The 22,240-nt window shown below is 39.2% G+C and overlaps 1 protein-coding gene across 2 annotated transcripts in view; it reads right to left on the bottom strand.

Moving 5' to 3' along the window:
* LOC127413978 (protein jagged-2-like) overlaps positions 1 to 22,240 on the bottom strand; it is a 57,106-nt gene that overhangs the window by 5,532 nt on the left and 29,334 nt on the right. For both annotated transcript variants that reach the window (XM_051651587.1, XM_051651586.1), the window contains exons 4-20: positions 15,783 to 16,037; positions 14,865 to 14,925; positions 13,581 to 13,711; positions 12,086 to 12,205; positions 11,721 to 11,834; positions 11,512 to 11,625; positions 8,889 to 8,935; positions 8,521 to 8,694; positions 8,268 to 8,418; positions 3,719 to 3,883; positions 3,470 to 3,583; positions 3,121 to 3,234; positions 2,920 to 3,033; positions 2,679 to 2,795; positions 2,438 to 2,465; positions 912 to 997; positions 668 to 781 (exon numbers count right to left, since the gene is read on the bottom strand). In XM_051651587.1, the coding sequence (XP_051507547.1) occupies positions 668 to 781; positions 912 to 997; positions 2,438 to 2,465; positions 2,679 to 2,795; positions 2,920 to 3,033; positions 3,121 to 3,234; positions 3,470 to 3,583; positions 3,719 to 3,883; positions 8,268 to 8,418; positions 8,521 to 8,694; positions 8,889 to 8,935; positions 11,512 to 11,625; positions 11,721 to 11,834; positions 12,086 to 12,205; positions 13,581 to 13,711; positions 14,865 to 14,925; positions 15,783 to 16,037 (2,019 nt within the window). The remainder of the gene's footprint in view (positions 1 to 667; positions 782 to 911; positions 998 to 2,437; positions 2,466 to 2,678; positions 2,796 to 2,919; positions 3,034 to 3,120; positions 3,235 to 3,469; positions 3,584 to 3,718; positions 3,884 to 8,267; positions 8,419 to 8,520; positions 8,695 to 8,888; positions 8,936 to 11,511; positions 11,626 to 11,720; positions 11,835 to 12,085; positions 12,206 to 13,580; positions 13,712 to 14,864; positions 14,926 to 15,782; positions 16,038 to 22,240) is intronic.

Raw genomic sequence — 22,240 nt, 5'->3', positions numbered from 1 at the left:
AGTTCAGTAGTCAGGGAGTCAGCCATTTCTAGGGTTGTCCCAATCGCAAAATCTTTCTAGTGCACTGAGACATTCGCTCCCTAAAAATTCTCTGAATGCACTGAAAAAAACCGGGAGCATCGTTGCTCATAATGTTCCATTACTGGAAGCGCTGTCAAGTCTTCTGAATTTTCTGAAGACATTAGAAGACAAGTGCAAACTTAAAATTATGAAAAATGCCTTGTCAAATTAAGTTAAAGCCTAATTTCCTCTTTAAAAGAGATGATGTTTGTAATATCTTTCTTCCATAATGTGCATTAAAGAGAAACAATCTTTTAAAAATTAGAGTTTATAGAAGAACACTCCTTTGCATAATTATTTCTTTTTTATATCGTTTATCTTTCATAATAACACTGTACATTTTAAAATCTACCATGAAAATGCATGGCAGTGTCATTTTTACAGCAAGTTTTTTTACGCGCAACCTCGATATTGTGTCGCAGATGATTTAGTCATAAGTGTTCCCATGTTCAGTGGAAGAACCCTTGCCAGTGCCTAATTCAATTTCACGATACACGGATTCATGACATAGGGAGCTAGGGAGCGAGATTAGACGCACCCAAAGTTTTTGAAATATTTCTCTCATAATGAAAACAGGACTTGTAAAAAAGGATTTGTGGTAACTCACACTCCTGGCAGCGTGGTCCAGCTCGACCAACAGGGCACAGACAATGATACCCATTAATCTCATCCAGACATGTGGCTCCATATGAACAGGGAGCAGATTGACACTCATCTATATCTGACAGAGAGTGATAAGAAAGTAAGCGACTGAGAGAGAAAGAGAGACTGAGATCAAAATTCATATATTCAACAATAACAGGCCATGCTGTATCATGTTCACAGAAAAGACCACGTTTCTATTTACTCACTGATGCGACAGTCAGGCCCAGCAAATCCAGGAGCACATTCACAGCGAAACCAGTTAAGCCCATCCACACACATTCCTCCATTATAACTACAAAAAGAGAGGAACAGAGAGATAGCCTCTGGGTAATGAATATTTGATCTTAATTCACAAGCAGACACAGACAAAAAAATGCTACCGGTGTGCTGGTTGGTGCAGGTAGTTATTATCAATACTATAATTATAGCTCATCTCGCAACGTCTGTGCTATTGACAGTTGGAGACAGGGTATGAAATTAGCACCTGCCAAATGCAGGTGTTTCAGTGATCTGTGATCGTTGTAGTGGCGAGTAATTTTGCTCATCTACCAGCCACTGTGGCGGGCGATCTGTAAGACATCTCAGAGTGACAAATGACAAGAATTGCTGTTAGACACAAAGACGCACCTTTGAAAAAGCACACTTGATAATATTTAAAGGTTTATTGGCGATTTGGCACTCATGTGCTCAGCGCGAGTATGTCTTGGAAATGCGATAGTTCTAACTATTTCTTCTCTGTCAGTCATCTGGGAACAGTTAGCAAGAATAGTGTCATCTATGAGAACGCTGCATATGATCTCAGACCATCTCAAGATGCAATGACATTGGGACTACAGGTGAATTGTCATATGTGTCAAAATTCAGTACAACCTCAGAAATGGTTCTTGAACAAGGAGTTTCTCTTCTGTGCTTGTCTACTCTTTAGTCTCCATTTGAATGTTGCTAAACTATCATTATATATATATATATATATATATATATATATATATATATATATATATATATATATATATATATATATATATACAGTACTGTGCAAAGTATTAGGCACATAAGATGTTTCACTAAAACATTTTTCTTAAGTTGGTTTTTTATATTTTCAGCTTTAGTGTGTCAATAGGAATTATACATTTTAGACTCCCAAACATTCCTTTTGCAAGTAGAATAGAATAGAAGAACAGGGAGCCCTGCAACAGATGGTATGGCCCCCACAGAGCCTCAACTGAACATCAAGTCAGTCTAGGATAACATGAAGAGAAAGAAGCAAAATAGATAGAAGAACTGCGGCAAATTCTCCAACAAACTTGTGTCCAGGTGTACCTAAGAGAACTGGTGTGGTTTTGAAGGCAAAGGTGGTCACACCAAATATTGATTTAGTTTTTTTATGTTTACTGGACTTTATATGACGTTAATTGATGAATGACAACTATTGATGTTATTATTTTTAAAGAAATTCTCACTATGCAACATTTTTCACAAGTACCTAAAACTTTTGCACAGTAATTTATATATACAGTATATGAAAAATAAAGTGGCTGGTAAAAAATAAATGGGGCTGGTAAAATTGGGCATTCACCCACCTGTGGCTGGTGGGCAAAAAAGTTAATTCCATACCCTGATTGGAGAAGAATGATACCTCAAACTGCAATTTGTATTTAGCTGCAGTGTGTTCATAGCCTTACAAATAGCACAAGGCACTGTGTTTAGTTTTGTTTTGTTTTGTTTTACTTACCAGGGATGAGGGTTACAGTCATCAACATCTGAAAATAGAAAGAAAACAGATCTTATGAAAGCAGAACTAACAGAAAACATATCAAAATTAGACCTGTCAGGGCAAACCACAGCATGCCAACACACCTGAAGCCCAATCGCAGGTATACACGTGGGAGCAAATCACAGTTCTATATCCACAAGTTTTGGCTAACAGATATTTTTGAGAGCTGGGTGCAAAAGACATGTGGGTGTGGTCTTACTCTGAGCACAGGTAGGCCCCTCCCATCCATCCTTGCAGATGCAGGTAAAGGCTCCGCCCCTTCCAACACATGTTCCACCATTTAGACACGGCCCAGATTCACATGAGATTTTCATTGCTAGAGAGAGAGAGAGAGAGAGAGAGAGAGAGAGAGAGAGAGAGAGAGAGAGAGAGAAATGTAAGAAATGGAGAGACATTGAATAAGCTCACCATATGTCAAAACCCCAGATGCTCCATCTCACCTGTGTTACAGGTACTGCCACCCCACCCGGAGGAGCACACGCAGCGGAACGAGTTTCCATGATCGTAGCATGTTCCTCCGTTGGCACATGTATTGGGATCACACTGCTTGTCTCCTGAAACAGCGAATGCACAAAGTTAGATGTCTTAGCTGAAAACCTGAATTAAAATTAAGGTTTATGAACACACACACATTCACTCACGTGAGTTACACGTCTTTCCCTTCCAGTTGTCAGTGCAGTGACAGTAGAAATCATTCAGTAGATCGATACAATGACCTCCATTTAGACAAGGCTCATTGCTACACTCATTCACCTCTGAAAAAAGAACAAAACATTAGTCTCAGGAGTGGAGTAGAGCAGCCTCAGTCCCTATTCACTTTCATTGTATGGAAAAATTATGAAGTTGAATTGTGACTGAGGCTGGCAGTTCCTAACATTCACAGAGAAAGATCATACGGGTTTAGAACAACATGAGGGTGCATAAATGACGACAGAATTTTCACTTTTGGGTGAACTATCCCTTTAAGAGCATATAGAGCAGATATTTCACCCAGGTCACAGAGTTGTCCGTCAAAGCCATCGGGACAGACACAGTGGAAGGAGCCGATGTCATCAATGCAGGTTCCTCCACTGTGACACGGAGATGATGCACAGTCATTTATATCTGAGAGAGAATGACGCACAGAAACATTAATTAGGAGATATGTGTGTACACACTGGGTATTATCTTTGTTTTGAGGATTTCATTATTGTGAGTGTGTGTGTGTGTGTGTGTGTGTGTGTGTGTGCTATTACTCACTCTCATGACAGTATGTCCCAGTGAACCCTGGTTGGCAGGCACAGGTGAAGTTGCCTCCTGATTGGCTGATGCAGTGCCCATGAGGACCACACACATTTGATAAGATGTGCCGTACTGCTTTTGCTGTGCCGTTGGTTGTCACGGCAATAGTGCAACTGTCAATCACTAATGAGACAAAATTTATTAATGTTTGTGTTTAAAATCATTATCTTTTAGAGTAAATATGAATGAGAACTCATTTTAAGGATGTTTGATCTGCTACAGTATGTAGACAAACTCAAACTAAGCTGCAAAATGCGGTCATTCAGAACAAGCCATGGTTATGTCAGAACTATGTGCATATATGACCACCTACATTTACATCACAACAAATATTACGTATTCTGCAACTTGACACATCCTGATGAATGAGTGTGAATTACACTGCATAAACTTCACATGCAAAAACATTAGCCTTTCATAACAGGCCATTTACATATAGAAGTTTTAAAGGCACAGTAGCCAAAACAGCCTGTTTAAAAGAATGTTTCAGGTTAAAAAAAAATTATTTCCACAAAAAATAATTTTGACTAGACTCTACTTAATTTGAAAAAAAGCAAAAATCGTGGTCACAGTAAGGCACTTACAGTGGAAGTGGATGGGGCCTGTTTATAAAGGCTAAAATACACATTGTTTCAAAAGTATAGCCACAAGACATAAACATTATACATGTTAAAAATATATAAAGCAATACTTCCAGTTGAAAGGGAACGCTGGCGCGTTTGGCTGCCGCTCCTCTCTCCCGTTTTTCTTTTTCTTTTTTTTTTATATTTATCGATTTATTTTGAGTGGTTGTGGGATTTTTGAGCTTTTGAAGTCCCCTCTTGTTACCTGCCCTATTGCAATGCGAAATCACGTTTTATCCTTCGGACAGCTGTTTTTATCTTTGAGTGTTATCTGCGGGAATCAACCTTCCTGCAGCCCTGCCCAGGACTTACACTACCCCGTGGTTGCTGTTGCCGTGGATTCCCTCTCCATGGCTTTAAGGTACACCACTTGCAAATTGCCGAACCTAATTAGGAACTTTTATTTGGCGAATGACTCCTATGAACTTTGCAGAAATGTTGGAATACTGTGACCTAAGCGCTATATACATTGCTTTTCAAGGCGTAGTTCTATATACTAATCATCTGATGCCATCCTTGTTCCTATATTTCAGTGTAAAGCTCATAGACTGCTGTGCACTGGTGTTGATTTTAACAACCTGTCTGCGCTTAAACGCGTGGAGTTTTCGCCGTTATCCTTTGTGCCCTTGCATCTGGGGAAATCGGCAGTTTTTAATGCACGCTCTGTGAACAACAAGGCTGTGATTTTATCGGATATTATCACAAAAGAAAAACTTGACCTTGTGTGCTTAACTGAAACTTGGCACAAACAGTCTGATGGACTTTTGTTTAATGAACTTACTCCTACAGGCTACGGATTGTTTGATCTCCCGCGACCCCCTGGTATCATTGTGCTGCATAATCAACAATACAACATAAGTCCCGTGGTTATTCCCCAGATTAATTCTTTTGAATGTCTTGTTCTAAGTGTCCCTGCACCCTTCACTACTGCCATAGCTGCAGGCCTCCTAAGACAAATGTCAATTTTTTTTATCAGAGTTTGTAGATCTACAGTCTATGTTTTGCCTCAAGTTTGAGAGAACTCTTATCCTGGGGGACTTTAACATCCACGTTGACATAAAAGGCTCTGTAATGACAAAGGACTTTTTGTCCTTACTGGAGTGCTTTGATTTGAACCAGCTTGTGGACTGTGCTACACATAATAAAGGTCACACATTAGACCTTGTGATTGCAAATGGATCGTTTGTGTTTCAGTTTTCCACCATTGACTTAGGGCTGTTTGACCATTTGGATATCTTTTTTAACATGGAAATCCCACGCACTAACATTTCCTCTTCTCGCACTGTAAATTATCGCAAATGGAAATCCATTGATCTCTCTGATTTCACGACTCTTCTTTAAGTTGTTTTTCTCCATCTGACCCTCTGGAGGACAAAATTTATGTTAAATACTGTTTTCTCGTTTGGCTTGGACACATTTGCTCCTATGAAATCATGGTCTGTCTCCTTTATACGTTCCGCTCTCTGGTATAATGATGAGCTGCGCTCTACGGAGGCAGCTTGTCGCAAAATGGAGCGAAGGTGGTGTCTCTCTGGCCTGAACGTAGGCAGAAATTGTATCCACCAGGTCCTGTTATTTTTCTCAGATAATTGTCAATAATCAAAGAAATCCCAGACAACTGTTTCATACCATTAACAAATTGCCCAAATGTAACAGTTCCTCTATTGCACCTGCTTCAACTCACCTTTGTAATAGATTTCTTGATTTTTTCAACACCAAGATTGACAGTGCTCGTAAATGCATTCTTAATAGTCTCATCTGCTTCTCCTCTTAGTATTTCTTATTTCCCTGGCACCTCTTTCTCAAATTTCTCCTCACTTGACCTGGTTTCTCTTGGTAATGAGGTATCACAAATGAACGCTGTCACTTCCATAGTTGATCCTATTCCAACTTGTTTGTTTAAATCATGTTTCACCTCTTTATGTCCTGTTGTCTTGAGTATAATAAATGACTCCCTGTGCACTGGTGTTGTTCCAGCAGCATTTAAACTGCTGCTATAACTCCTGTACCTAAAAACTTGGACTTGGACAATCTTAACATCTTTCGTCCCATTTCTAATCTTCCCTTCCTTGCAAAAATTTTAGAACAAATTGTGGCTTCTCAATTATACACTCATCTCACTGTAAACAATCTTATTTAGCCCCTTCAATCTGGCTTTCGCAAAGTCCACAGCACTGAAACGGCATTAGTTAAGGTCACAAATGACTTGTTAATAGCTTCGGACTCTGGCTGTCTTTCAATTCTGAAAATTCTTGATCTCAGTTCCGCTTTTGACACTGTAGATCATTCTCTTTTACTCACTCATCTTGAGACAGTCTTTGGTGTTACTGATACTGTATTAAACTAGTTCAAGTCTGATCTCTCAGATCGTCGGCAGTTTGTTTCCTTGGGTGGATGTAGGTCCAAAGTTGGTTTGGTTAAATGTGGTGTTCCTCAGGGATCGATTTTGGGCTCCTTACTTTTTAGCATTTACATGTTTCCCCTTGGTCAGCTCTTAAGATACAGTATCTTGGTCTTTTTACGCAGATGACACCCAGATTTACATCCATTCAAAACCTGATGATTGTGTGGCTGTCGCCTTTCTTGCACAATGTATTACTGAGATAAAAAAATGGATGTCTCTAAATTTTCTTTGTCTCAACAGTGACAAGACAGAGGTAATGCTCATTGGTTCACCCCACCAGCTTCGTAAAGCTGGTTCTTTAACCTTAAATATGGATGGCTCTGCTCTGGAGTTCCAAACAAAACTGAAAAATTTGGGGGTGATATTTGATGCAAATTTAACATTTGATCCTCATGTCAAGAATACTGTTAAAACATCATTCTTCCATCTCAGAAACATTGCAAGACTGCACCCCATGTTATCTTTCTCTGTGGCTGAAAAACTGATCAGTACTTTTTGAATTTTCTCTTATTGATTATTGCAATGCTTTACTTGTTGGGGTCTATAAATCTACCTTAAATAAGTTGCAGTATGTGCAAAACTCTGTTGCTAGAATCTTGACTAGGACCAGGACAAGTGATCACATCATTCCTATCTTGGAGTCCTTGCACTGGCTCCCTGTCAAGTTTCGTGTGACTTTAAAATTCTCATGCTTACCTACAAGGCTTTGCATGGTTTGGCCCCTCAATACTTGTCTGAACTTTTAACACCCTACACTCCAATGTGTGATCTCCGCTCCTCCAAATCTGTTTTTTTAACTGTTCCTCCTACTCGTCTACGTTCTATGTGTGACAGGACCTTCTCTTCCTTTTCTCCAAAACTGTGGAACTCTCCTCCCTCTGAGGTTAGACCGAAGTTAGGCTGAATCTTTTAGTATTTTTAAATCCTCTCTTAAAACTCACTTTTTTAGGGTTGCTTTTCTGTGATTATTGTATTCTTTTTAAATTGTTCTGATTGCATGTTTTCTTTTTCTTTTTTGTATTTCAATGTATTTTTATTTTTCTCTTGTAAAGCGCTTTGAGATTCAGCTTTAAAAGGTGCTATAGAAAATAAAGTTTTATTATTATTATTATTATTATTATTAAAATCAGTTTATACATAGAATGGCTTACTAACCTTATCTGTGTAAAGTTAGATCTAATATTACAGTACAACTTTGTTGTCATGACAACAAAACCCTGTAATGTATTGGAAATAACTTTACACAGATAAGGTTAGTGAGAAATTTTATCACACTAAAATCATGATAATATGCATAATGCTAATGAGAGGGTGGAAGATTGTCAAGTATAATTAAATAAGGACTGTTTGTGATGGAAGAAGTTTTGTGAGTGAACTTACAATGGAACTATGAGGAGAAAAAACATTTTGGTGGTGTCTAAAGAGTCGGTGAATGACTCCTATGAACTGTATTAGGCTTTCAGTGAGGTTATTTGTCTACCTTGGCAGGTGCTGGTCTTGCAGTGGTCTCGAAGTTGACTGCATGTCTTTCCCTCATATTCATCTGCACAGGCACAGTAAAAATCTCCCTGCAGAGAGTGACACTGAGCTTTATTCTGACATGGGTTTGGACTGCATGGATCCACCTGTACCTGCAGAGAGAGAGAGAAAGAGAGAGAAATATTCTTGAGAGTTATTGAGAAAGCAAAGACGTGCGGAAAAGTTGTGTGTATGTATATGGTTATTCACCTCACCTCACAGTTGGTTCCGGTGTATCCGTACAGACACTCACACTCATAGCCCATGGTTAGTGAACAGCAGCGTCCACCATTTTGGCATGGGGCACTGGCACACCTGCTCTGCTGCACCTCGCAGTGTCTTCCCATAAACCCTGGCTGGCAATGACATTCGTAACCATGATGACCATCCTAACAGAAACACACAGGGGCGGAAATGATTCACAGGTGTATGAGACAGAAGCCAGCTTGTAAAAGTTTTAATTACCACCTTCTTAGGAATATCTACATCAAAAGCATTATCAATCACAGCTATTGACATTGGGATTGTACTTTAAAGCTAATATTGTCCAGAAAAGTGTCAAATAAAATAAGTGAGCACCCACCAGACAGGTTCCTCCATTCTGACACTGACCATAACAGCTGTTGACATCTATAAAATAATTATGAACACAATCAGCACAACTTTCTGGTCCAACATGTGTAAACAAAATAAGAAAAAGGCAGAAAACAAAAGATAAAATGGCTTAAAGCTGTTTGCCATGCACAAGCAGGCACAAGGATTGGGCCATAACAAAACACATGCACAGTTACTATAGCAGGGGAAAACTTATGACTGAAAATCAGAGAGACAAAGAAATACAGAATTAATCCTGACTGAAAATACACCATGCTAAAGGCTCTCTAAACAAAACTATCATTCAAAACAGCCGTCTGTATTTCTGCCACGAGATACTACCCCCAAAATTGCTGATGTGATGCCTCTTGAAGCCCAAGGATTAGCTGTGCATTTGCAAGACATCATAATAAAATTTGCAATTGCTTGAATGCCCTTGTTGTTGCAGTGCTTGTAGTGGCCTGCTACATGAAGCAACTGCTTAACCTTAAATAGCTTTTCATTGATTCTTTTGTATTTAATAAGTCAATAAGCTACAAGAGTAACACACAATCTCATGTGGCTTACTGCTTTTGTAAAACTGTGGTAACTGCAATATGATAAGAGACAAGAATGTTCATTAAATAGTTAATTCATGATAATAATCAAAATGAACAGTTCTTCCACCAAGAATTATAGTTCAGTATTTTAACTGTAGGCTGTTTATGGACCTGCTGTTTTGAACAGACCAGCATGACCCAGCTAGGAGACCAGCTAAGACCGTCAAACCAGCTTAGACTGGTTTAAGCTGTTTTATTCTGCAAAGTAAATATCTAAATTGAAGACCATGTTGTATCAATGTCTTACAACATTCTGACAGCGTTCTCACTCATTATAGCAACTGTGTGTATTGCACACTGTCATATTTTTTGTGTGTGAAAGGAGTCATTTATATCATAAGATTATCTATAGTATATACAGTAGTGTGTGCGGTGTGTATATGTTTATTGTATGGATAAATGACAGTTGTGTATGACGCTTTAGGTATTTGGGCCCGTGTTCTGCCCTGGTTGAAATCTGACTCCCTCCTGCACAGGTAACCCTGCCTGCTCCACGCCTGAGACCGGAGCCCTACCTGGGCAAACCAACCCACTCCCCATAACCAGACACCACAGGTACAATTCCACACTGTGCTTGTTTACAGGCTATACAGCATTTCCTCTCACAGGCTGCACCAGCAGTGTAGAGTAAAATACTTCCAACACACCCCTCTTAAGCTTCCCATGGTCACTACTATAGTCCCCCAAAAAGATAAATTTAGCCCCCGTCTTGGCAGTTGCCAGGCCCGTTTATATATTTAGCTTTACTTAAATCTCCTGGGTCGGGTTACAGATAATATTCAGCTATCTGCCGTGACCACACAGCCTCGGCAGAAATGTAATCTCATAGACACTCATATACCCGCAAACTCAGGTTAAATAAACATACAAGCATTCACAACTAACATTTCTACCTACACTAGTTACAGCCGTACCACACACAAAAATGGTAAAAGATACACACAAACACAAGTATACATACCGGTACACACTGTAACAAAATCATCTGTTAGTAATTGACGGTGTAAGATGTAAACACAACATTCATGTTACACACCTCATTAAATAAAACAAGCAACATACACACTTGGAGAACTGCTGATATTTGAGAGGTGTTTGGGCCACCCCATGCTGCCACCTTATTTCAACATGGTATGACCCAGTTAACACATTTTACATACCCAAATAAGGGAATTTTAAGAGAATATATAAATGCTATCAACGGCGTGCTTGTGTGTCATTTAGTTGAACTCCGCTGAACTTAACCGCAAACTTCATACATGCAGTAGCACAGAGGACGAGAGGCACTCTTACTTTATTTCTGTGGAGTGATAAAATGATGAAACAAAATCTCAAAGGTTTTGCTTAATTAGAAATAAGGGCTTGTGGGTTTAATCAAACAGCATTAAAATGTGTGGAAGTGAAGAAATCAGGACAGAATTATTTTACTATTGCATAATATAGCATAGTATAATATAATACAATATCATAAAATAGATATACATTTTTTTTTATATATTTTTTATTAAAAAATATAATATAAAATAGATGAGTTCCAAAAACAACAGCGTAAATGTAAAATTGACAAAATCTAAAGTTGACCAAAAAGAGAGACATATTTTAAGTATTAAGAAATATTTTGATATTTAAAACTTCATTTTTCATGTCATTTATACGTTTTAAAGCCTTAAAAAGAATTCATATATCCCTATTTTATTATTTGATTTATATATTTGAAGTTAAATATGTAAAAATGGACTTCTTAAGCAATATGAAGCACACATGCACTTTAAGAAATATGACAATTTATATGACAATTAATCTTGAAAGCCCTAAAGAGACAATTAATCGTCATAGCCTTAGAACAGACAATTAATCGTCATAATCGCAATTATTTGTATGACAATTAATCGTCAGCCAAATTTCAGAATCGCAACAGCCGTATGTGGCACTAAGTCCCAATAGATTTGTGTATAAAATTAGTGATATGAATTCAACACTTAGACACACACAAACACACACACTAATTCTCACCTATCTGACAGGTCTTGCCGGTCCATTGCGGGAGACATAAACAGTCAAAACCATTTTCAATATCAAAGCAGGTTCCTCCATGAGCGCATGGGTTAGACGCACACTCGTCTTTGTCTGAAACACACACAAAATGTTATCAACATACACATAGTCACGTACAAAATGTAAATAAATACAGTAAATAGTAAATACAGCGTGTGACCTCTGACCTTTAGCACAGGTTGGGCCATCCCAGCCAGGGGGACACTGACACTCGAACCCTGATACCAGCTCATGACAGGTCCCACCATTTGCACATGGGTTTGACATGCATGCATGCTCGGCTGTGAGATGCACACACATATACATACACATACACACAATAGGATAATTTGAAATACTTGGTAAAAGCAAATATAAATGTGGTCATTACATCAAATGTAGATTGCTGTCTTACCTATATTCCTCATGTATATACTGTACATTATAATTGTTTACCATTCCTATATTTTTAATGCATTCTTATTTTAATCATAAACATACTGTACGTAGTTTAAAGAATTACTGTATATATCAAAGTGCCAGGCTTTCTCACCGATATGACAGTTTTTGCCAGAGTAACCCTCAGGGCAGGAGCAAAAATATTCGTCAGGCTCTGTATTCAGACACGTGCCTCCGTTCACACAGGGCTTGTGCGTTCCACAGTAATTCAGATCTGTGAAGAAACAAACAATTAAACAACGTACTCTAATGTATTAGAAGCTGAAATATTTTAATTCTCCAATCTTGAATGTAATATAATTTCTGTGAGATGTTTGTAGAGGAACCCTGCAGGATGTTCAAGGATGTAATAATGCAGGTGTACAGCCCAACAGGAGCAGACAGGGTGAGAATTAAAGTTGCCACCAAAGACCCAGCAAAAAAATATCTCAGAAATATTTGGCTTTTTTGGTTTCAGTTATATTGATGAATTGATATGCTTTGATGTTGACTTGACAAAGTCTTGACTTTTTAGAATTATTCTCAGCATTTTAATTGATGGACTGCATGGCTAAACCGCATTAGGAGGTTTTACTTAGGTAACAGAAAGCTTCCCTGTCCAGCATGGCAGTAAAGGTCCCTGCTAATGAAACTAGCTTAGACCAGCATGAATTTATGCTTATTTTGGTCAAGCTGGTGGACCAGCATTACTATGTCATTCACGAGCAAAAATGCTGGTCAACCAGTCTGTTCTTTCTGATGAAGCTAGTTAACCAAAGAAGGCTTACTGGTTAAGCAAGTTAAGAAGCCAGGTAAGGACACCAGCACACAAGCATCCCATGCTGGAAACCAGCATCCAAAACACCACCAGGTTTCAACAGGGTTGTTCTGGGGAAGATGACTCAGAACTCCATTCAGAGCAGAAAAATATTTGTGGATGTCAGTAAATGTCCAGAGTGAGAGGTAACAGACCTCAACTGCATTCATTTACTATCTTAACAAAATAGTTTTGAGTTAAGTGAGGGGATTTCAGGTCATAATTCCAAGAATCTCAAGTTTGAAAAGTGAGTGAGAAAGGGCGTCTCATGGAATAAGTAACATGAACATGTGAGATATGTGTGTTTTTTTGGTGTATTTTCTAAGGGGTTCCCACACCTTCTGGCCAACAATTTCCCATGACTTTTCCAGTCATTTGTGATTACTGGATGAGGATTTTAAAAATAATTTTACAGAGATTGCGCCCACAAAGATCAATAAGTAGCCAATAAAATATTTTAGAGAAATATACTTTAGGCATTTCCATGACTTTCTGAGATATTCATTTCCATGACGTTATCCAGGCCTGGAAATTATTTTATATTATTATTAAAATATATTATAAATATTCACTGATATTGCCAGGTTTTTCATGACTGTGAGAACCGTGTTCCTTGTGTGTGTTTGCATATGTATATGTACACTTGTTTGCACAAGTGTGTCTTTTTGTGAATATAGGTGCATTTGTGTATTTGTTTTCTGTGTGCGTTTATTTTCTTTGTGAGTATTACCGTGTGAGTTTTTGTGAATTTGAGTGCATTTTGTGTGTCTTAATGTTAGTAAGCATTCCCTACCTTTGTCACACAGAAGTCCTCCCCAGTTCTTCTCACAGGTGCATGTCCAGGGTTTCACACAGGTGCCGTGCACACACCCCGGATACGGCAAACACTCGTCACAGAGCGGACCCTGCCAGCCGTACTTACACCTGCAACACCAACACATTGTGAGTGTGGGTATGAAATTTCAGCACAGGCCTTCCTGGCCTGAATCTGTCCACTAACATGAACACACCAATGAAAGTGCAGTACAGACTTATTGGGCAAACACAACAAATATCAAGACTTCTGTTTGTGCGATGGGTCTCTTCAGTCTACAAAGAATCCAAATATCTTCACAGACTTCAAATCAATTCTGAAATCTCCTGTAAACCAGTGCTGAAAGAACAGCTTAGACCAGCATAGACCGGACCAGGCTGATTAATGCTGGAAGTCTTGCTGCTTAATTTAGCTATGGGCAAACCAGGACACCAACATCCCATGCTGAAGACCAGCATCCAAACAACAAATGCTGGGACAATATAAATATATTTGTCCCAGTTAAATTCATATGTATGTTTAATGTGCTAAAGGAATGTTGAAAGCAGAGAACAGATTTGGCTTGCAAACTGTAATAGAGGAGCTCAGGTATGAGACTCAACTCATGCTAAAGTTTGGGTGTCATAGAGAGAGGAGTGTAAAAATGTCTTTCCAGTAGCAGACAAAGGTCATGACCTCAATCTCTTTCCTAATCTTAGACAGCAATGAATTCCAGAAAGACTGGTGGTCAAAGGTCACTTCCACCTCACATGCTTAAAAAAGATGGCTGAGGTTCCGCAAGGGAAAGTAATGTCATTCAAACACAAAAATATACTTACACTCAAACATACTACTGAAGGAGTCAACGGCTGTTTCAATGTACTATTTCTGCAGTATATTGTATGGATACTGTGCATAGTATGTGAATTTTCTGTATGCACAGAATAACAAGACAATCTGTAGTTTAAAAAAAAATAGTAGGCAATATATACAGTACTGTACAGTATTTACTGCACAGTATTCAGTATTTAGTAAGCTAGTATTCCATTCCAAACATAGCCAACCACACACACATTCATGAGGGAGGTAGAGCTAATCTCATATTATTATGTGTCAGTTGTCTGCTCAGTTCATTCAGAACTATTTTAAGCTGCTGTCCATGTGCGTGTTGTGTGTGAAACAACGTTTACTCTAACGAACAGAGTCATTCATCTTTTCGGGATGCTTGACCTGAGAATACAGAGAGAGAGAGAGAGAGAGAGAGAGAAGGAGAAAGGGACTTACACACATTCTCCTGGAGCGTCACAGCCTCCATGCTGCTCACTGCAGCCTTGCTTACAGATAGCTGAAAGACAGAGAAATATGAATGAACTTTACTATAGTCCTCTGTTTTGCCTGCATTCAGCAATGTGACTGATGAGTGACAGTCACAGACAGATGAAAAGGCTAACGGGGTGTACAAACACACACACACACACACACACACACAATATTGGCTGTATTATTGGTCTTACTGGGTGTTACAATACTGTAAAAAAAAAATTGTCAGATAACCTAAAAAATAGCTTGTGTTAACATTAGTAAAAAAAAAAAAAATATTGAAGTCAAAAGTTCTGTACTATTTTAAGTCAATAAGTCAATCTCACTATTTTATGTTACACCAACTAAAGTAATTTTTGGAGGATTAGATTAGTAGAAATCGATCTTTAAGATAGTACTTCCACCTTACCACTTTTTACTGTGTAGAACATCTGTGTGAACTTGAAGAGAATTGACTTTTCACAGTACATCCACTAAAAATTATCATGGGAGCAGTTGTATATGTACTGTATATGTACCAAAATCCACCCAAACACAGGTGCATTCTTAACTCATGAAAACTCATAAAATGATTAGGACAGATGAAATGTGTTGCCAATAAATAGACAAATAAAATAATATATGGTTTGTCTGTATTCTTCAAACAGTCTCAGTTATTTTTATATAACTGTATAGTGTTGGTAATAGAAAATGACAATATTCATGCTAGCATTATTAGCTGGCTAGCTTGAATGATTTAAACACAGTTTAAAAAACAAAACACTATCTGTGCAATAGAGTGGAATACATTTTATGTAAATGTGCACATCTTATAGTCCCATTGCGGGCTGAGCCCCCCTAAGATTGAAATCTGAGTATCACCCCTAGTCCACACACAAACACCTTTCGTGCAGCCCTGCCCGTTCCAGCCCTCCATGCACTGCTGATTGCCGAGATGATCACATGTGTAATGTCCAAAGTAATCATCGCGTGGGCTACACATTATGTTGCACTTGTTGCCGTAGTAATGTCGGTCACACCGCACACGCACGCTGTACTGGAAGCTAGCAGTTTGACCCTTGTGCTGAATGAGCTGTCGTTCCTCTCCAGGGTTCATTTCTCCGCGGTTAACACTCCGCTCAATCAACAGATCATCACCTAAGACAGCAGAAAACAGACATATTAGTTAGGTGTGTTAGTGCCGTGGTTCACAACTGATGGGTTGCAATGTTAAGGTTGTGATCAGCAAGGAAAAACAATGTTAAATGCAATTAATTAAAGGAATATTGTGGGTTCAATAAAAGTTAAGCTCAATCGACTTAAAATGTAAGTGCCTCACTGTAACCTCGATTTTTACTTTTTTTAAAGAAAAGGACGGACAAGTCGAAATAAATCAACATTATGCTACAAATGCTGTCGATTGAGCTTAACTTGTATTGAACTATTGGAATATTCTTTGCAACTAACCAAAATAAAAAATGCTTAGCAACATATAATAGGGAGGAGAAAATTGATTCTCATTTCTGTTGTTGCCAAAGGCGTCCAATCAAACTCTATGTTATTTTGCCACAAAATCATGTTCTTTGGTAGAAGCTAGCCAAATTAGGCAAATGCCAGTGTGGCTAGGTTGCATGACATGCCCTCATCCTCAAAAACCATGAACAAAACTACACAAGGTACAAGAAAAAACAACCCAGACTAAATTGTATACAAGTTCACTTGCACACTGTTGTCACAATGAATTTTAGGTCATATTGATGTCTTTCAATGTGAATTTTAAGGAGATTTTTGTTTACTTTTGTACTGTATTGGGTCACCATTTTATGGAAACCATAGTGAGCGTGTTTACATGCACATTTTTACACCAATTATGCTAAATAAGCCGACAACATGTGTGGTCATGTAAACGCATTAAACGGCTTTCCTTTATCGGTGTAAGACCATAAATGGCTTAAGAACAAACCAGTCGACACAGGTAGATTTTTGCCCATTACCCCGATTTCGCATTGCATGTAAATACCTTTACCGGCATTCTTACCGGCTTATTCAATGTTTGCAAGTGTTGTGCGCTTGCCTCTTTACGGTTTGATGTCAAAAGCTGAGAATATCTCGATTGTTCCAAATCTCATGTAAACACGGTTTCCTTGCTTTGTCAGATTTGATAAAATAAACTAATTTTTGGGAATTATCAGCATATGCATGGACGAGTTCCAAGTGTGTGTGTTCCTGCTTCAGTGTAAATCTCTCTCTTTCACTCTCTCTCTCTCTTTGTGTGTGTGTGTTTCTGTGTTCTGAGACTGCTTGGAAGCCAGTAAGGAAATAATACAATCAGGAATGGACCAGGAAGTACCCCCTCCTCACCACCACCCCAAAAACACACACACACACCCAAGCTCCCTCTCGAGAAGTCAAGAGAAACACTGTGACCTTGCTAACAACTACAGTCACAATGTAGGGGAGAGGGAAAATTTGTGTATGTGCGGGAAAAAGACAAGCGGGGTCTGCTTGTTTTGACAAGACAAATTTGCATATTTATGATCAGTGGGAGGGGACAGCATTAAGCTTATTACAATTAGTGATGGGAATCCGCAGGGACCTGGCGATACAATATATACAGTATGAAATAAAAATTTTTTTGAACTTGTAAAAAGAGTAAAGATTATTTGAGTACTTTCTACAAGTAAATACTGTGTCAGTCTTGTGATGTATATGTGACGAAATGTGATGTATAATTCAGTTTGTTGCTTAGTGTTTCTTTGTATTTTTTCGTGCTCAAACAAATACGTAAATTTGAATAGAAATGCCAAAGTAATATATACAATGCTTTTTTCATCTTATAAATTTATGCAAAAAACTGCCAAATGCAAGTAAAATGCTACACAACCAGGTAATAGTTGCGCATGCGCTCTGAAATCCGAATTGGCGCTCAGAGACGGAGACGGTTAAGCAGGCGACTGAGGCAAGTTGTCCAACAAAAATTCTTCTCAGCTAATTTATCTCTCTTCAATTAATCTCTTCACCTGAGGAGGAAGAAGACTGAACTTAGGTAAGTGGTCGCCATTTGAGAAAATAAATATTCGCTTACCAAGAAATTTAATAACGTTTGCTGGCTTATTTAACTTTCTACAGTCCTGGTGTGACCTGCCGTGGTGCTTACAAGCATTATCCATTTGTGTTTAATGGATAACGTTTGCAAACGTGGTTCTGTTTCATGCATATAAATAACCGAGTAAGCACAATGGAGATTAAAATAACCAAGTTAAGACTAGTAATATAGTCAGGGCCAGTCAACCTTTAATTAGGTGACATAGGTGACTGTCTGGCGCAATCGCTTGGAGGGCGCTGATTTCATTTGACCGAGCCAATTTCAACATGTGTTGTGTCGAACAAAATGCGCCTCGTGCACTGTAGTGGCGCCCTCCACGGAACACATAGGCCGTGTTCGGAATGTCATACGTACAACACAGTAGATATGATAGAAACAGTATGAGTTGTATGCAATGTAAACAAGGCACGGGGCCTGGGTAGCTCAGTGGTGACTACCACCCCTGGAGTTCGCTAGTTCAAATCCCAGGGCGTGTTGAGTGACTCCAGCTGGGTCTCCTAAGCAACCAAATTGGCCCGGTTGCTAGGGAGGGTAGAGTCACATGGGGTAACCTCCTTGTGATCGCTATAATGTGGTTCGCTCTCGGTGGGGCACGTGGTGAGTTGTGTGTGGATGCCGCGGTGGATGGCGTGAAGCCTCCACACACACTATATCTCCATGGTAACGCGCTCAACAAGCCACGTGATAAGATGTGCGGGCTGACGGTCTCAGATGCAGAGGCAATACGCCACCCAGATTGAGGTGACCTCAAGGACTTAGAGCACATTGGGAATTGGGCATTCCAAATTGGGAGAAAAGGGGAAAAAATCCCCCCCCCCCCCCCAAAATTATATTTTTTTAAACAAGGCACTCATGAACATGGGCCATCGGGCTGTGTAGAATCAGAACTAGCAATGCCCAATGCGTGAACGAATCGTTCAGTCAGAATCATTTGGACAGTTCGCATGCGGGCTGAATTATTTGAAAAGTTTTTCTCACTCAGTAAAACAATAACGGGATGCTTTAGAATGCTTTAGGATGCAGTGGATATTTCTTACAGTCTAATGAAACAAAACCTGAAAATGCATTTTATGCATTTATAACGTGTGCATTGTTGGCAGGAATAGCTGGACAACTATTTATATCCATTTCACAGATTGAGGATTCACCATTTGGCTAAAGCAGTTTATTCAAGGTAAGCTTACCACATACCCAACCCACTGCACATCTTATATAATATTGATTAAAGGGATAGTTCACCCAAAAATGAAAATTCTCTCATCATTTACTCACCCTCAAAACATCCCAGATGTATATAACTTTCTTTCTTCTGCAGAACACAAATGTAGATTTTTAGAAGAGTATCTCAGCTCTGTTGGTCCAAATAAGTGAATAGTGGCCAGAAATTTGAAGCTCCAAAAAAAAAAAAAAAAAAGGCAGCCTAAAAGTAACCCATACAACTCAAGTGGTTAAATCCATGACTTCAGAAGCAATGTGATAGGTGTGATTGAGAAACAGATCGATATTTAATTCCTTTCTTACTATAAATCTCAACCTTTGACCAGCCCCGACTTGTAGGTGGTGATATGCAAGAAGAAATTGAATCGCTAAAAACAAAAGAAGAACGTGGAAGTGAAAGTGAAAATGGAGATTTATAGTAAAAAAGGACTTAATTATTGATCTATTTTTCACTCACACCTATCATATTACTTCTGAAGACATGGATCAAACAACTGGAGTCTTATGGATTACTTTTATGCTGACTTTGTGATTTCTGGAGATTCAAATTTCTGGTCACAATTCACCTGCATCGTATAAACCTTCAGAGCTGAAATATTATTCTAAAACTCTTTATTTGTGTTTCAGCAGAAGAAAGAAAGTCATACACATCTGGGAAATATGTGAGAATTTTTGGGTGAACTATCCCTTTAACTTACAATACTTAACAGATTTAAACAGACAGTCAGATAGATAGATAGACAGACAGATGGATGGACGGATGGATGGATGAACAGGAACAAAAACAGAACAGAGGACAGAACAATAACAGTGCTGAATGAAGTGGATATTTCTTACGATCTAATGAAACAAAACCTGAAAATTAATTTTATGCATTCATAACATGTGTGCATTGTTTTGGCAGGAATAGCTGGACAACAATTTATATCCATTTCACAGACTGAGTATTCACCATTTGGCTAAAGCAGCTTATTCAAGGTAAGTTGACCATATACTCACTGTACACCTTATACAATATGATTAACTTTACAGTACTGTACAGATTTAGATAGATAGATAGGTAGATAGATAGATATAGGCTAGACAGAGAAACAAAGATGTAAAGTAAAAGAGAGATGGGGACAGTTGGATAAAAGATGGGTAATTGTTTTATTCTGCCCTTTTTATTTTATCCTTTGACCAAAATGTTAATGTATGTAAAAATACATTTAATGTTAATGCATTTTTCTAAACAGTTTTAAAAATGAATTAAAAATATTTTGTAAAATGTTGTCTGTCATTTCATGTTACTTGCTTTTGTTCAGATATTTTTATTGAACACATTATCAGTATTAATACTTCACAAATAAATACTAGTAATGTTTACAAAAAACAAAAACATTTTAAAAGTTAAGTAAATATTACACGGGCAATTCAAAATAATAACTAGGACTCATAAGTTAAAAATACATTGAAATGCTAGCACATTTTAAAAATCATAGCTTAATTCAGTGCTACATTGCTTGAGTAAAATGTCGAAACAAAGAGTGGGTAAAATTTACTTGAAATAGAGTATTACAAAGTTAAATTTACTTGAGAATTTCTTATGAAAGCCAGCGAGAATTGTGTGTAACCTTTACTTGAAAATATGGTCTGTTATATTTACGAGCAATTTCTGTGTGGAAATTGTTTCCTAGGTTTTTTCAAGTAAACATCACTCCAAATGTTTTTCAGTGTATGTATATGTGGGTCACGATTCTTTATGCTGTGACATATTGTGATCTTCCACAATGGACTTTTGTAATGGTCCTTTGCACAATTATATTGTAGCCTGCGTAGAGTTTGGATTTTGGTCGAATAGAAATAACTGAGTGTTTGTTGACCAAATGGTCAATTGACAGCATTTATGGCATACTGCTGATTCCACAAACAATTATATAGACTTGTCCATTGTTTATTTGAAAAATACAAATAAATAAATTACAGTTACTGTCATGAGCAAACGAGCCGATGCCTGCCACGGCCAACAAGCCGACACCCATGCCTGTCACGGCCAACAAGCCGACGCCCACGCCTGCCACGGCCAACAAGCTGGAAGCTTCATCCGTCCCAGAGCCAGCGTTGCCAGCCTCGTCTGTCCCAGACCCAGCGTTGCCAGCCTCGTCCGTCCCAGAGCCAGCGTTGCCAGTGTTGCCAGCCTCGTTCGTCCCAGAGCCCACGTTACCTACGTCGGCCTCCCGGAGGAGGAGGAGAAAGGCTTCCATTTCCAAGTCTCATCCCATGTTCACGACCACAGAGGTCATCTCCAAGTCTCTGCCCATGTACATGACCACAGAGGTCGTCTACGAGTCTCTGCCCATGTACACGACCACGGAGGTCATCTCCGAGTCTCTGCCCATATACACGACCATGGAGGTCATCTCCGATTCTCTGCCCTTGTACACGACCACGGAGGTCGTCTCCGATTCTCTGCTTTTGTACATGACCATGGAGGTCAGTTCCAAGTCTCTGTCCATGTTCACGACCACGGAGGTCATCTCCGAGTCTCTGACTACGCCCACAACCACAGAGGTCGTTTCCAAGTCTCTGTCCATGACCACAGAGGTCGTTTCCAAGTCTCTGTCCACGACCACAGAGGTCGTTTCCAAGTCTCTGTCCATGACCACAGAGGTCTTTTCCAAGTCTCTGTCCACGACCACAGAGTTCGTTCCCAAGTCTCTGTCTACGCCCACGACCACAGAGGTCGTTCCCAAGTCTCTGTCTACGCCCACGACCACAGATGTCGTACCCGAGTCTCTGTTTACGCCCATGACCACAGAGGTCATACCTGAGTCTCTGTCTACGCCCATGACCACAGAGGTCGTCCCCGAATCTCAGTCCATGCCCACGACCACAGAGGTCGCTCCCGAGACTCAGCTCATGTTCACGACCACTGAGGTCATTTCCCAGTCATCCTGGACTCTTAGCCTCGAACTGGCCACGGCTCTGCCTTCTACGGTTTTGCCCTTCGAGCCTGCCACAGCTCTGCCTTCTACGGCTTCGCCCCTCGAACCTGCCA

This window comes from Myxocyprinus asiaticus, chromosome 23 (assembly GCF_019703515.2).
Source record: "Myxocyprinus asiaticus isolate MX2 ecotype Aquarium Trade chromosome 23, UBuf_Myxa_2, whole genome shotgun sequence".
Classification (NCBI taxonomy): domain Eukaryota; kingdom Metazoa; phylum Chordata; class Actinopteri; order Cypriniformes; family Catostomidae; genus Myxocyprinus; species Myxocyprinus asiaticus.
This window is presented reverse-complemented; position numbering and strand designations above follow the sequence as displayed.